General features: G+C 33.5%; 1 protein-coding gene and 1 non-coding gene across 4 annotated transcripts in view; both read right to left on the bottom strand.

Moving 5' to 3' along the window:
- Positions 1 to 218: 218 nt before the first annotated feature.
- LOC123711378 (myosin light chain kinase, smooth muscle) overlaps positions 219 to 16224 on the bottom strand; it is a 34397-nt gene continuing 18391 nt past the window's right edge. For 2 of the 3 annotated variants that reach the window (XM_045663983.1, XM_045664065.1), the window contains 4 exons: positions 6016 to 6157; positions 4631 to 4830; positions 3365 to 3517; positions 1467 to 3044 (listed from right to left, as the gene is read on the bottom strand). In XM_045663983.1, coding sequence (XP_045519939.1) covers positions 1886 to 3044; positions 3365 to 3517; positions 4631 to 4830; positions 6016 to 6157 — 1654 coding nt within the window. In that variant the 3' untranslated portion in view covers positions 1467 to 1885. Of the gene's footprint in view, positions 1238 to 1466; positions 3045 to 3364; positions 3518 to 4630; positions 4831 to 6015; positions 6158 to 16224 lie in introns of those variants that run through there. The other variant, XM_045664127.1, reaches the window with a different exon arrangement.
- LOC123716685 lies at positions 5747 to 5861 on the bottom strand. Its single transcript, XR_006754597.1, has one exon. It is a non-coding gene; the product is annotated as a U5 spliceosomal RNA (small nuclear RNA).

The raw sequence follows: 16224 nt of genomic DNA, 5'->3' as shown, positions 1-16224 counted from the left end.
ACTTGAATGTTAGCAAGGAATTCCGTATGAATATTGTATATAAATACAATATTATAAGCTATATTGTTCTAAAACATCGTCGTTCGTCGTTTTTACGAGGTCATAATTTCCTAGAGAAAATGAACTGATAAGAGTTTATAACGATCTTCCAATACAGTTGAAATTTTACTTAATATTTGTAACGAAAATATATTAGTTGTAAGACCAAATAAAACTAAAATTAAAAACAATCTTTATTTCCAATTTATTATAAGTTCCAAAAAGAAACAATAGTAACATTCGTGTCTTGTTATAATGTTGTCGTCATTAACAATACAATGTCAAAGTCTTTAAAAATTTAAATGCATTATTGTAAATAAGGCAATTAAACATTATTTTCAAAACTTAATTATTAACCCTGCAAACATTAAGAACGGTGCTATTTCTAATGTACATGTATCAGTTAGACTACTATTATTGATGTGTATCATTATTAATCGTAAAATCTGACTTAGATAACCTCATAGGTTAAACATACATAGTGAGCCGTACATCAGAATTACCCAAGCCTGCAGAATTTAATAATTAAACTACTTACAAACGAAATGAGATGTTCTTATGTCTATTCTAGCGGCCGTTAGGAATTAAATTAGTAAATATTAATGTCTTTTAAATATTAACTTAGTTATTTATAAATAAGATTCTCACAGATCTATAGAGATTAATCGGCACATTTCCGTGTCAACAAATATCTATGAAAAAATATTAAACATAAGAAAAAAACAAATAGGTTATTTACTCGACGCTTTTTTTAGTAGGTAAATTAATAAATTATTTGGAGTGTAAGGTATGATTAAGCTGCATATCAGGTATTTTAAAATTATTAATATAGATCAAATATGGGTTATATTGCTTACTTTTAAACAGGACGTTATAAAAATACGACTAAAGCCTCTACAAATTTCGGTAATACTAAATTTCGAAACTAATTTTGGTCCAATTCTTAATATTATAATATGAATGTGAAAGTATATAATATTATCTATGAATGAATAATCAGGATTTGTCGACTTTTTCTTCGTTGTCCTCAAACTTGGCGCCCATTCTTTTTAGAGCTATGACAGCTCCGACTGCCTTCGCCCAACGCTTTTTAATGACGTATCGTTTTAATTTAGTCTTGGCGACGTGCAGCTCTGTGCACAGTGACGACTGGATTAGCCATGGGTGGGTCAATGTGTCTGATGCTGTCAGCCGGTCTCTGGACATAACATATTACGATGTAATTGAGTATTTAAAATTTCTTTACAATATAAAAATTATGTAGCGAAAATTAAAACTTATTTAAAAAAAAATATTTTCTGTTCGAAAAATTATAAAATTCAACAAAAGTGATACTATACGTATAACGTTTATATTTTTAAATTTCTCGAAGTGAGGTTTAAATTATATTTAAAGTGCTAAGATAAAAATAAAACACTTTAATTTATTAAGCCTTATATTAAAACAACATAGATATTTAACAATAAATTACTTATAATAATTATAGCACAAATACTTAAGTACAGTTAAGGAACAAAATAAAATACATGAATACGAGTGGAGACTTAAATAGCGCAAAATTATTTACAGATTATATAGTACTGCGAATGTAATGTAAAAAATCCAAAATTGTATCTCAGTCTTGTTCTGTGATCGTTACAGAGCTTTGAGTATGGCGACTAGATTTGTATGAAAATTGTCTAATGTCATTTGTAAACCTTAGAAATAATGTCATTTTCCTACTTTGGTAACCTAGAAATAATTCAGAAGGTATTAATTCATGATTTTAAAAATTCATTACGAAGTGAGATCAACTAGACACTGTCTGCCCTTTCTGAATAATGTCATGGCACAGTCGTTTTTTAGATCACTTGGAACTTGAAGCTGTCACTTTTTTCCGTTGGATTTTTTCGTCGGATGTTTGTCGTTGGAAGAATGCATGAAGGCTGGACATGGAGTTCTGCGCGAGCTGGTTAGATGATGACCATTCTAAGGATATGGACTGATGTCGGCCATTCGACGGTCCTCCAGCTGATCTTTCGGCCTCCACTTCCTCAGTCTCCCCCCACTTTTCCAGAAGATGTAAAAGCAAATCCTTCGTTCGATGCGCGTTATTTTCATCTCCACGTTTGTATGGCACTTGTTTTCCGTTTTCATAACCGCTCACTAGTTTATCTATCTTCTCTCGTCTTCGATCAAATTCTTCAAAGAACGTGTTACGTTTGTCCGTCGGTTGGTCCGGGACATCTCTACTAGTACTAGTTACTCTCTTCGCCCTAGTTTTAGCCCAAGGCATTTTACTGGTCATGGGCTTTTCCGGTTCCCGCTCTGTTAAAAATGTTGAAGTTACCCTATTACTCGACTTGGATGTGAATATTCTTTTCTCGTGAGAGTCACCATTGATCATTGACTTCATGAATGACGATCTCGACTCACTTTTGAAACCATTTTTAAGTTTCCTATCGTCGTTCGAGATTTTCCTTTCCAGAACATTCTTGTCCATTTCCTTTGCGGAATTATTGTTGTTTGTCAGGTCTGTGTTCATTGTCGATAGCATATAGAGGTGATCGGACAATTTCTTTATTTCCTCAGCCAGATTTTTTCGTACTAATACATCTGGCCTTTTATGTAAGAAACAACTGCTGTCCGAAGCTCTTCTTTCGACTGGGTTGTAGCGAGTTTTTAAGTTGACGGGATCTCTTAAGGGTGGAGGTTCCAAATCATCTTCGTCAAAGACCATATCTGGAGAACTGCTCAGAGAGCTTCTGGGTGACGGTGAGCAGCCTCCGATGGAAGACCTCTCGCCATTGACCATACAGAGAATTTCTTGTGATTCATTGTCGAAGACGTACGGGGAGTTAGGATGCTCGCTCCATCTTTCGACAAACAGTCGAAGGTTGTCTTTAGCCATATCTAGTTCCTGTTTTGGTGATAGTCGCGGCTGCGGCGTCGGTTTGTCTTGTTTCGCAGGTGCTCGCTTGACAAGCCACCGATGTCGTAAGCACTCCGTAGCAGTCGGCCGTGACCTGCGACAAAGACCCTTGTTACTATCACCCAACACCTCAAAATGCATTACAGGAAGCGAATTATGTGTTTAAAGGGAACGGGAACAGTACAATGGGTCTAAAAATCTAAACTACTCTAGGTACTACTAACTACTACATAGGAGAGTCATGCATGAAAGTAGTAGAATATGCCGTGTTAGATACTAGCTTCACTAAGTGTTGGCTAAGAACCAAGTAACAAAGGGTCTTTATCGACAAGTACTTGGGCACGTGGCTCACATTCGTCATTCATATGACTTTTAAATGTTAACAAAAAAAAATATTGAATGAAGTGAACTTACTCTTTATCTTTCACGAGAAGTTTCTGGATGAAGTCTTTTGCGTCTTCCGAGATTTCATTGAAGGCTTCATCGTCAAAGTCGTATTTGGCAATCGTCACGTTAGCCATTGTCTCTATGTCAGTTTCTCCCATGAAAGGTGATAAGCCGGATAGTCTGGAAGAAATTCATTTATATACAATGATATTTCAATTTGATGTTCGTTAACTATGTTAAATACGCGAATATTTATGAATCAATGTTGCATCTAAGACCGAATTTAACTAACTCTAAAATTACATTTGGATATAATCTATTTATCCGCTAGCATCGCTAGAAACGATGGCAAGCGGCCGAATTGGATGTGTTTAATCCCTTGGAAGATGGGATGGGGTTTGGTATGGAATGCTACTTGTGTAGACACGTTTGTCCCGTTTCACCTCCCTCGGACAAGCAAAAAAGCTGGGACAGCCGCAGAGCAGGCGGAAAATGATAAACGGCTCAAATATAAGTCTTTCCTCAAACTTCGATTTTGTTCTCTTTGAACTGGAATTTTGGGCCGTGAGATTCAAGTGCACCGTCTGTGAGCCTGCTAATTAAAGATTTAAGTTGGCGCCTGTAGATAGTTCTGGTAACCCCAGAGCTGGTGCTTTCCTCGCTCAACGAATAAGTATCGCAATACAGCGAGGAAACTACCACCGTTAAAGGTACAAAAGTTCTTAAATTTGTTTTAATTTCCTTTTTATTAATTTTTAATTATTTTTATTATTACTATGTAGGTAAATTTTTCAAATACTGTATGTGTGATTGTTGTTTAGATTTTATTTGAATAAATAAAAGAAACAATTAACAAATTATATTTGAAATAAAGAACTTAGTATTACCATGGCGAATATTTTAATATATTTTTTTTATATTCACGCCTTTTTCCCGAAGGGGTAGGCAGAGACTACAGATCTCCTGCAATGGTCTTGACATAACCCTATCGCTTTATCCACTTTCGTAAGATTCGGTTATGAGAAATTTTGAATAAAATAAAAAAAAATTCAATGTAATACGCAAGTGAGTGATCAGCTTCCTATGCTTGACACACGTCGACTTTTTGGGTCTGATGCAAGCCGGTGTCGAGCAAATTTAAAACACGGACATAGAAAGCCCATTGGTGCACAACCGGGAATCAAACCTACGACCTCAGGGATGAGATTCGCACGCCGAAGTCCAACACTGCTCTATGGGAACTTTGAACCACATACATATTATATAACTAGTAACATATATAGTAATACTTACAAAACGTAACAGATAACGCCAACTGACCACATGTCGGTACCATAGCCTATTTGGTCGAAATTAACGACTTCCGGGGCGACAAACTCAGGAGTTCCGAATAGAACTTGTAATTTCTTCTCTGGATCGTATAAACGGGCCAGACCAAAGTCAATGATTTTTATACGATTTCCTGATTTAGTGAGGCACAAGATGTTTTCTGGCTGAAAAGGGTAATTTATTTATGAATAACAAACTTTTTCTTACCATTAAGGGGAAAAATGCCCTTATATAAAGTAAGTTGTTAACAAAAAATGTCAGGGTTACTAATAGACCGCGGATTTCTTTATGTTTTGTGAGTTTTATTTTATATAAGCAGGTAGGGGAGTCTTTTTTACTTGACACAAGCCGTCCATTTTTGCTTTCCTTTACGATATGATCGAGTGTTGTGCCAAAACGAAGACTATTGGTACTCGAACTAACAACACAAAGGTTGTCACGTGTCACGTAAAACGAAGATTAAAATAATTTCTTGACTAACACACCACCATTTATTTATAGTTTGGTGTTTGACAATTAATGTTAGCCAGAAATAAAAGCGGGCTTATAAAATAAACAATAACGGCGACGCCACAGACAATCATAAAACTCCTGCGCATACTTTTCCGCTATTCTGATTAACGACTTGGATCAGAACCAAAATTAGGATCCAAATAATTTTAAATTTAAAGTTAACAAAGTTTTTAAAATTTCATGGATAGTGTTTGTCAGGTGCCGTAATTTGTGGATTCTGGTTTCTAGAATAAAAGCTTAAATCTAATTCAAACGTAATCAAATCTATTAAATGTTTTGTCCTTAAATGTGTCGAATGGCAACTAAATATAGTATACATTTATTACATTATATATTTAACTCGTAATTGTGGTCTGAATGTCTCGTTATTGCTAATAACTTATTAATTAAATAAAATGAAAAATTCTCAGTTATATACAATAAAAAGTTTTAGAAGATAATTGATCATAATCGTAAACATATCAAAGTTAATGTGCGAATTATGGTTTATACGAGATTTAAGAGTATGATCAATGACAATTGACATTACGTAATAACTACAGTTTTTAATTTATGAATGAATTATAAACCCTGCATACACAGGGTACCAAAAATTGAGTTAGACTCATTTGAGTGTTCCCCTCCACGGAAATCTTTAGTAAAAGGCGAAAGATTTATACGTTTTGAAGGGAAACCAGAGTAACGAATTTATAGTTGGAAGGCAATATATAGTGTAAAGTAAAGTAAATGCTAGCGCGTTTTAATGACAATAAGCGCCATCTGTTGATATATTATGAACTCAATACTTCGTAGTATTGAAGTCATTTATCAGAAATTTTAATATTTATTATAATTACCTTCATATCAAGATGCAATATATTTTGCCGGTGAACGAATTCGATCCCTTCACATATTTGACGCATGAATACGGTGCAGGCACGCTCGGTGAGTACAAAGTCTTCATCAATCACACGCTCAAACAGCTCGCCACCAGTAATCCTGAAATAAATAAAAACCTTTTTAATAAGTACAAAGTAAATCAAATAGTAGGATTATTGTTATCTTCTGATCTTTCGATAAAAGCACGTACCTGTCTAGTTATATACTAAATAAGTTATATTCGAAAAAATATTTTCTTTTATTTCAAACACTTTTATCAATCATCGTAAACATAAGAATTTTCCTTGATCAACTGATCCACTTGTATTTCTGCCAATATATATTTACATTGCATCTTTCAACTATAGACTATAGTTGACCGATGAAAGCTAATACGTGATGTCTATGATGAGTTTTGGCGCCGAATTATGCTCGAAAATAGATTATATGTTTCAAGTCAGTGAATGGAGATAATGTCATAGCGAATTAGTCATAGACAAGGACATGAAATTCTAGTTTCAAAAGATAGTTTCGGATTAGTTGTATACAATATTTGATATTGAATGGTTAGGGCATAGGAATAATCTTTGTGTCTAAAGCAAAAATATAATTAATGTTTGAGCCTTTTTGTAATTATTTGGTATTCCATCTTTGGCTGCATCTTTTGTATAATTGATTTTTATTATATATAATTTATATAAAATGCTGGAATAATGCGAGGCTAATAGGGGGATACCTCAGCCAGCTACAACACTTGAGGCATCGTATTTCCTTGAAAACCGTTTTCACAGTGCAATATCCATTGTTTAGTGAAATGTGGAGCTGAGCATCTGCAACTGAGCTGCGAGGATGAAATTTTAATTTGTTTCGCATTTGTGACTTCACACATAGACGTAATCCGTACAAGTAAACTAGCTACCCACGCCTACCATTAGAAGCCAAAATATTTGTGCGTTCTCCAGATAGTATTATAGTAATCCCGTCTTGAATGGAAGTTTGACGTGCACGTTTTTATGACGTAAAATTCCGACGGACTCCACCTGAGTAAACAAACGTACGTAGTTTTGGGAAATTTTCCAAAGGCAAACTAAGAATAGTGGTTTAGTTATTTAGACCCGCATAGCTTAGGGATTCTTTTCTATGCATTGATTTTGATAATGTAATGATTGGGATGAAAATATTCCTTTAACCGTGCTCCCCTACAGCTTTCAAACTTTTTTCTAAAAATCGTTGTTGTAATTGTCTTGTGTGATTATTAGTGAAAAAAATTAAGAACACTTCTAAATTATTTATATATTCTATATATTGTTTTTTTTATATTTTATTTGTGATGTGTCTGTCATGTTTTCTTACTGATAAATGCACGTTTTAATTGACACATTTACTGGGTGATACGAGTTCTCAAGAAAATATGAATATCTAAATGCTGATTAAGTTAATCGTAACAGTTTATCCTCCAGACCACCACTTGGAAAAGAAAAGTGGTCAGGCAAAAAGACGGTGGGCTGATAACTTAATTGAAAGAGCAGACTATTGGCAAAGATAGAGTCAATTTCTGAATAGATAATACTGATTTAATAGATAAACTGTGATTAAAGACGCATGAGGATCACAATACTCAGAGATTTATAGTGTTTCTTTGAATGTATCGTAACTTATATTTTCTTTACGAAATACATACAAGAGTACTGTTGTAGTTGTGAGCTTTGTAATTAGGAGTCAAATGAATTGTCAGATTGCCAATAAATTTACACGTGTCTATTGTCATTTTAAACAGACGTCAATAACATCCACTGTCCAATCTTAAAATTATATATAATGTAATATTTAAACGTTTAACGAATAAAAATATGTTCCTATGTAGAATATACAACTATTGTATGTTCTATTAAATAATGATGTAAATTGCCGAGGGGTCTTGATAATTTGATATTGATGAAATTTTAGGTTCCGTCCGTCTCCTTCGCATTGAAAAGTTGTTTCACAGTTTGATAAAATAAATATTCAGGGTAACTTTTTAAAGTAATTTGCTGGAATTGTCCACTAACATGTTTATTTAAATAACACCTGTTTCTTGTTATTATTATTCAAGTAACGTTTGGTAAGTGAACGGAAGATCCATTTAAGATCTAGTACGCACGCTCTCCATTCGGTCATCGTTCACAAAGGAATTTTCTCTTTAAGGTATAAGGAAAAAATGATTCGACAGAAACTATTCTTATTGTATATCCACCGGCTCCAAAAGTAATGGCTTCAGCGTGCGACTCTCATTCTAAGGTCGTAGCTTCGATCCCCGGCTGTGCTCCAATGGACTTTCAAACGTGGAAGGAAAACATCGAGAAAAAACCGACATAACTTAGGCCCAAAAAGTCGACGGCGTGTGTCGGCCACAGGGAGCTGATCACCTACTGGACTGTTTTATAGACAAATCATCATAAAACGGATACTTAAATCTAAAGTCAATAATTTAAAAGGTTGTAGCACCATTGGTTTCTTTTTGTAGTTAATTCTCGACATGGCTACATAATTGATTTAACATGGAAGTTACACGCTCCTGAAAATTATTATTATATACAAAAGAAAACTTTTAAACGTTTAGTTAAACCTCTCCTGTATTCGATATTTTAATTATGAAGTTGGTATAAAAGTAATTACGATTATTCTACACTTGTAAAAAAAATATAAATATAACAATAGATTAAAGATGTAAATAAAAATTAATGACCCGTTTTTAATTACGTTAATTGGGTATTTCGATTACGTCTTGTGTTAACTACATAGAGCCATGTTTTGCTAACATCTGGATGGCATGGCGAATGGCGTTGCGCCAACTATGCGCATACGCAGTACTTTGACAGTTAGGGATGGCACAAAATAGTAGATAAATGTGCGACTCTCTATTGACATAGACGGTCGTACGGAAGGACGTACATTTTAATTATTATTTATACCCCTATGAAGCACGCGATCAGGCAGAGAGTGTCAAAATCTCCTATTTGAAAAAAAAAAGACTTTATTTACTTAAAAGGCTTGGGGTCTCCCGCCTGGCTCGGGCGACAATAACTCCAGAAATACATTTAAAAATTATGATATTGTGCTATTTATCTTAGACAATAAATAATCAACAATTATATGGCAAAATTTAAGTAACTATTGCCTATGAAGAAATCAATAAGGCAGGCGTAGAAATTCAGGGTCTTATTTATAAATTTAATGTTTATTTATTTATAAGAGCTTGCCAACGCTCGGCACGCTGATACATTGGTACAAGTAAAATAAAATACAATATTTAATGTGACATGCACATAAGCAAACAAACACGAAGAGAACTAAAGGAAAATTGTTTTCAATGTGTGAGGGTAGCAAGTATGCATATCCAGACGATTATCAGATCAATGTATACAAAATATTGTAAGAACTATTTTAAAAGAGTAAGTTTGGATTTTCTTGCCCATTCTTCTCCATATGAAACTACATTTTGGAAGGGGCAACCACAGTAATTTTTATTTAATATCTTGTAATTTTGACTTACAAAAGTTCCTTTTTAATAGGCCTTATTGAATATAAAAGATATGACTTTTTGACTTTGTTTGCTGGAAGGACAAATGCGATGATAGGATCATTATCTAGAAGGTATACGAAATTGAAAACATCTATGCAACATTCATCTATTATCTTCTATATAAATAAAAATGAATTGCTGTTCGTTAGTCTCACTAAATCTCGAGAACGGCAGAACGGATTTATCTTATCTTAGTCTTGAAATATTCGTGGAGGTCTAGGGAAGGTTTAAAAGGCGAGAAAAAAACGAATAATTTCCGGAAAAACCCTAAAAACAGCCCTTTTATATTTCCCATACAAACGTTTTCTAGAGTCAATTTAAACTTTATTGCTATTCAATAAAGTTCGTATTAAATTACAAGCACTCACTGTTGTCTAAGCAATGTAGGTGTGTTCCTAACGTCAAAGAGTCTATTTGCACTTTATTATCGCTGCACAAAGTTCAAATTCAATCATATCTATCAAAACATCGGCGTGTTTGCGTAGGAGGATTTTTTCGCGTTCCGAAACTCAACAAAAGTGATAATATCACGTTATTTTATGTCATTACATCTTTCAAACAAATTGCGTTAAAAAGGGTTTAATTTTTGAATTATTAATTTAATAACCCTATCTGTGCAAAATTATTTAAATACATACCTACTAATAGGAAAATATCCCAGTCGGGGTTATTTAGTGGGTCACAGAAGAGTGGCCAAAGTTCGTGGAAGCGAAGATACTTTGGTCAGCCGAGCTGAACCTCACACATCACCCTATCATCAGGGTGACGGTTCTGTTGAGGAGAATTTTTTGCGCCGACAATAAAATTGGTAGGAAGAAATACTGCCACATTTTAAATCTTTTTGACGGAACGAAGTCTGTCGGGTCCGCTAGTAGGTATATAAAAATATTCCCTATTTCCCTTGGTCACGGCGTCACGGTCACGCGTGAACGGCTGGACCGATTTCGCTAATTCTTTTTTTGTTGTCTTTGTTATTGTCAGGAGAAGGTTCTTCTGAAAGAAAATTGCGCGGAAATTTAGAAAGTTTAAGAATACTTAACCACTACCTTAAGTAATCCTGACTTTTATTACGATGGCAATTTATTTTACAATTCAAGCTTTTTTGATGTAATCTAATGTTATATATCATATAGCATTAAAATAAGAAACACTCTGTTTCTAAAATATTATTTTAGTTAATTAATTCGAAATCAATATTGATAGTAAGGACAACGTAAGTCCGGGTCCGCTAGTATATCATAAAAACTAAATTAATATTCAATTATTTTTGTCAGCCCTGAGTCCACTTAGTATTTGACGACATTAATGCTGTTATAAAATGTTTCTGACGAAACACAGCAGTCAGGACTTTGTATAAAAATAGCATTATAACGTAAGTTATATGTTTTATAATAACCTAGTCTGTGGCACTTAAATGAAAAACTTATATGGGTTGTTACTGTGAAGAGTTGTAACGAAAGTGACCTAAATTTTTTCTTGTTTCTAATTCAGCTAATGGCGTGAAACTATTGTGCTTAACATTATTTATTGAGATTAAATAAACTACTCTTAATATACAGCCAACTAAATTATACATACTCTCGAATTTGAAACTCAAGGGACCAGAGATAACTTTTATGATTAATTATTTCTACAATAATATTATGTATTAACAATTAAATTAAATTATTCACATATTTTATCAAAAAAGGCTGTATACTTTTTTAGATTGAGCGACTTCAGTCTGTCATTGTCCAAAGATTTAAAAAAAAACAATTGACAGGTCTCTACCTGATAAACCCATCAAATTATAGAGTACGGAAGCCCGGACTTCAAATTGCCTTCTTAATCTAAAGATAATCTTTCAATTACAATTACATTGTATTTACATAGTACGGGCAACTAAATTAAACCAATAATAAATAAACTCCAAACCATCAATTAAAGACCACATTTTCAAAACCAAAATGCATATCTACTTCACCCATTGAGGAAATTTAATGTATGACACATTACTGACGCAACCTCGATTTGGGTTTTTATTTATTTTAAAATAGTATACTTAATTTACGTAGCAATAATAATTATTCATTAGTAAAATGTGTTCCTGGCAGCATTTCCTCGCAGTTGTACCATTCTTTGAGCAAGGAAACCATCATCTCCAGGAGACAACTAGACAATCTTTAATTAGCCCCTGTGCCTTTGAACGCCAACGGTCTCTACTCCAAAGGCAACAAAATCAAAGTTGGAGTTATATTATTTACATTTATAAAAGTACTTTTTACATAAAATATATTTAACTATGGTAATAAATCTGTACAATGTATAATTAAAAATTCTTTGAATACCTTAATTAATCGGATGGAGAACCTTTCTTCTCAATTTATCCCAAACTTTACCAATGTTGTTCCCTCCATATGCGTTACATAACTTTATTATTTTCGATTTGAAAACAGATTTGTCATACAAATTACTGGTAAACATATCAAATGCACCTAATATTTTAGGAATGTATCAAATAAATAAATTATTTCATTTCTGCTAATTGCACCCACATAGGTGGCATTAGACAATTAATATCACGTCAGTCTTACGAATCAGTATTATTGGCTCAGTACACCTACTGTTACTATTTTAATCATCAAAAGACGCGTAGGTTTACAATTTTATGTTATTTTTTTGTGACTACCTCAAGTGTATTGCTTTCGCCTTCTACAAGTTTTAAATTATTAACTAAAGGAAAAAAGTTTTAATTAGTTTTTGGTTAATATAATCGACTTTGTTTCTATGTGTGCATTTAAAATTCGCTGGAAAGTGAAGGAAAAGATCTTGACATACTGGCTTGCCTTAGACCCAAAAAGTCGGCTTGTGTCTGGCACATGACCTATTAGATTGACAAATGTTCACAAAACAGATATATAAATCTGAGGTATATAATATATGATATATATAAAACCTATAAAGGTTGTAGCACCACTGATTAATTTTTAATTAAATCTTAAATTGTAGCGATAGTGATCTTCAATTATCGGTGTTTCTTAATCTCCAATCGTTTTGTGACTTCAAAAATTATACAAATACTTCTATTTGTAAAGCACTCTGTCGTCTCTTTCTAACAAACTACACTTACGCTGATGAAAAGAGACTGTTTAGACAGATATGGATTAATAAAATGAAATGAAGTCGGCAATCGCAGAGGAACTCCGTTGAGTCTATCTTTTGAACGTAATATAAAATATAAAAACCAGAGCAACGTATAATAAAATAAATTTTTGGATTATTTATTCCTTTAATTGTCTAATCAAGGCGTATATCGACCACTAGTAATTTTAACGAACAACCTAATCCGCAATTAGAAGGAAATGTCTGAATTCCGGATAGTCTTGGCAGATTCCTAAGGAGTTAGTAAGCCGAATGAATAATTATGGGAAGCAGACCTGGCACTAATAGACGTCAACAGGTGTATTTTGTAATTACAATTTCACTTTTATTTAAACGCACCCATTAAATTATGTTCTTTGAAGCGTCAAATTAGTTCGTGGAAGCTTTAAGAATTGTTTTGATTGCCTATATTGTTTGTACTATTTTTAAATTTGTATAAAGGCAGGTTTCGATTAAAATGAGGTACTACCAGAATCTTACTTTTATGTATAGGTACTAACACACAAATATTCCAATACTTCTTTACTTACGCTGTTAATTTTTACTATTATTATATTATTTTTTTTGAGTCTGAGGCGCAAAAGTGAGTGTGGTCTCTGTCAGAATAAGCAACGCACTGGAACACGTGTGCTCCAGAGCATAATTCTCCATAACAACGACAACTTTCACATTACACACTTAAAATGTACCTTGTTTCATTATTTTTTTTTTATTTTTTGTTATTTTTTCAATATTATTATTTGGTTTAATTTTGTGTTTCGTTAGTAATAAATTTTATGACTATCTCTATGTCAAGTCTCTATTGTTTGAACAGTTTAGGAGCTGTGTCTAGACCATGTTCCACGTCTCGTTCAGTGATTTGTCTATAGACTTTAGGAAAAAGTAGTGCTACAACTTCAAGCGTCACATTTCGATATCTATGAATGTTACCTGAGCTATATTCATTACGCTCAGTCCATTAATGCTGCCGTGGTCGCTCATCGCTCAACCTCAGAGGCGAATACTCAAGCTGCATAGTAGAAATGTATATATTTATTTGCTCGTACGAAGAAACAAATTGGCGGCCTAGGTATCGCTTTTAAGCCCGTTTATTTATTTCTACTATTAAAAGTAAATTCAACCTAAAATGTAACCTGGGTTAGAGACACAGCGTGTGGAGGAAGGTCTTCCAACCTAATGGGGGCATCTTCGACCAGTTTAACCACTGAGTGGCACGAAGGCCCCTGTGGTTTAGGGTAAAGAATATGTCTTTAGCGTCCGGAATAACTTCGATAGCGCGTTTCAGATTATGACGTCATCGTATTAATTAGTAGGCACAGATTGTAGGTACAATCGCTAAGTGTTACTCATGTTAAAAGCATAATTAATTTTGACATAGCTTACAGTAGTCATGCTTACAACTTAGGCGCACTTCTTGGCGCGAATCTTGCCCAAGATTCTTTTACCTGATGCCTTGATGAATCATTCATTTGTTTTTTGTTTGGAATTCCTTTTACATTGCAATCGTACGTTCGTTCGTGACTCAGAAATTGAGATAGCTGAATGAAGACCGAATTAGTTTGGATTTGCGCAGGTGAATCAGCGTAACACTTAAATGATAGCTTTATATAATTAGGTCTAACAATAAACACACAAGATTAATTCACGGCACATTAAACTATTTTATAAAATTAAAAAAGTCAACCTTTTTAGTCTCTAATATCACCCAGTGTTCAAAATACATAATTTCAATTTAATAATTTTTGATGAGTGTGATCCCAAATATTAAGAAAAGATTGTGTATCGACGGCCACCGAACCGTTCTTTGTGGTACAATGTGGTTACGTTTAATAATAGTTAAAGGATTTGTTATAGTCATTCACAATTTAACGAAATAAACTGGCTTAAAAGTGATACTCTTCACCAGACCGCCAATGTTTCGTACGTGCTAATAAATATTTACATTTCTACTATGCAGGTTGAGCATGCGCCTGTGATGGCCTCAGATTTTTGTATATGTTTCATGATCATTTGTCAATATAATAGGCAAGTAGGTGACCAGCCTCCTGACACACGCTATCGAGCTTTTGACTCAAAGGCAAGCCGCTTTCCTCATGATGCACAGTCGGATATCGAACCTACTTCGTCTAGGCCAATACAGTAAATAATATAATTAATACGCGATCCTTTACCGCCCGGAACTAGTAGGTATTTTATCGCTGGTAGTATAAAGTTGCAGATGAAGTCTGGGCTCAAACTAGTTCAAGTATCAAGGTTGGTCAATTAGTGCCAAATATGATCTTGATAGTTGATAGAGACAGGTGATTCAGGAATACACCCACACACATAATTGCTGCACATATAAGGGATAGAATAATGCAGGGGCATGGTATAGTAGAAATATATGGTCTATATGTTATTTTATGAATAGAATAATAAATAATGATATAATAATTGTATAACAATTAATTTGAAGAATTAATTATTTAATGGTCCCGGGGCTAGTGGGTATTTAATGTTAACTAAAGACTACCGATATAAAGCGCAATCGAACCAATGCATCGATCGTGACCCAACTCCACATACGGACTCGCCTGTCTACCATGTGCCTACAGCGAATCGTATCTTATTTACATATCCATACAAATCACGGAGGCGATGAGAAACTTATCATGGTTCGTAACAAAGAAGGCAAAAGATCACGTGGGTCATTGATGAATGCATCAACCAGATGGACCGACCAAGTAAAATTTAATTATGAAAATATTATTATCGTAACATAATGTTTCATGGTGAATATTACAGATATTAGAATTTAAATGTTATCAAAGACTTATCTAAATCATTCATATTTGAAAATTAAGAAAAATGTGTAAACTGCACTTTAAGCTTTAGATCTTATAAATAAATATGAATGTGTTTTTATTTAAACAATTCATTATAATGTGTAAGATTTGGTAACACTTTTCATTAAAAAAAAATACCTGATTCTCAGCGCTTCTTTATGTTAAACAATATCCATAACAATATTTATAACTATGAAGCTATATGAATGCATTTATATACGCTGTTATATTTATTATAGGCAACTCTTTACATTGGCACCATTTGTTCATGTACCATATTTATTATAACTGCCATAGCGAGTTATGAGACGTTATTGTCTTCTAGAAGGACAGGTCTTATGTATGCAGTCCTTTGTTTTTTGCTTAGCATCCGCTTATAAAGTATTTATTTACAATAAATTTTTACTACATCAATGGGATTTCTTAAAATAGAACTTGATAATTCATCACTGAAATAGTGATGAATATAACATTAAAGTCGTTTGAGAGAATTGTTCAGTAACAAAAACAGTTTTTTAGAATAGGCGGAAAACGGAAGAATCCTTAGACAGAATAAAAAAACGGTTTTTACCTAACTATAACACAAATTATAAAGATGTTGACATTTTCCATTTTACCTAAGAGGATGTGAGTAAACATTTTTTTTAATATTAAGTTGT

The sequence above is a fragment of the Pieris brassicae genome, chromosome 1 (assembly GCF_905147105.1).
Source record: "Pieris brassicae chromosome 1, ilPieBrab1.1, whole genome shotgun sequence".
NCBI lineage: Eukaryota > Metazoa > Arthropoda > Insecta > Lepidoptera > Pieridae > Pieris > Pieris brassicae.
The sequence above is the reverse complement of the archived record's forward strand: the minus strand, read 5'-3'. Positions and strand labels throughout refer to the sequence as shown.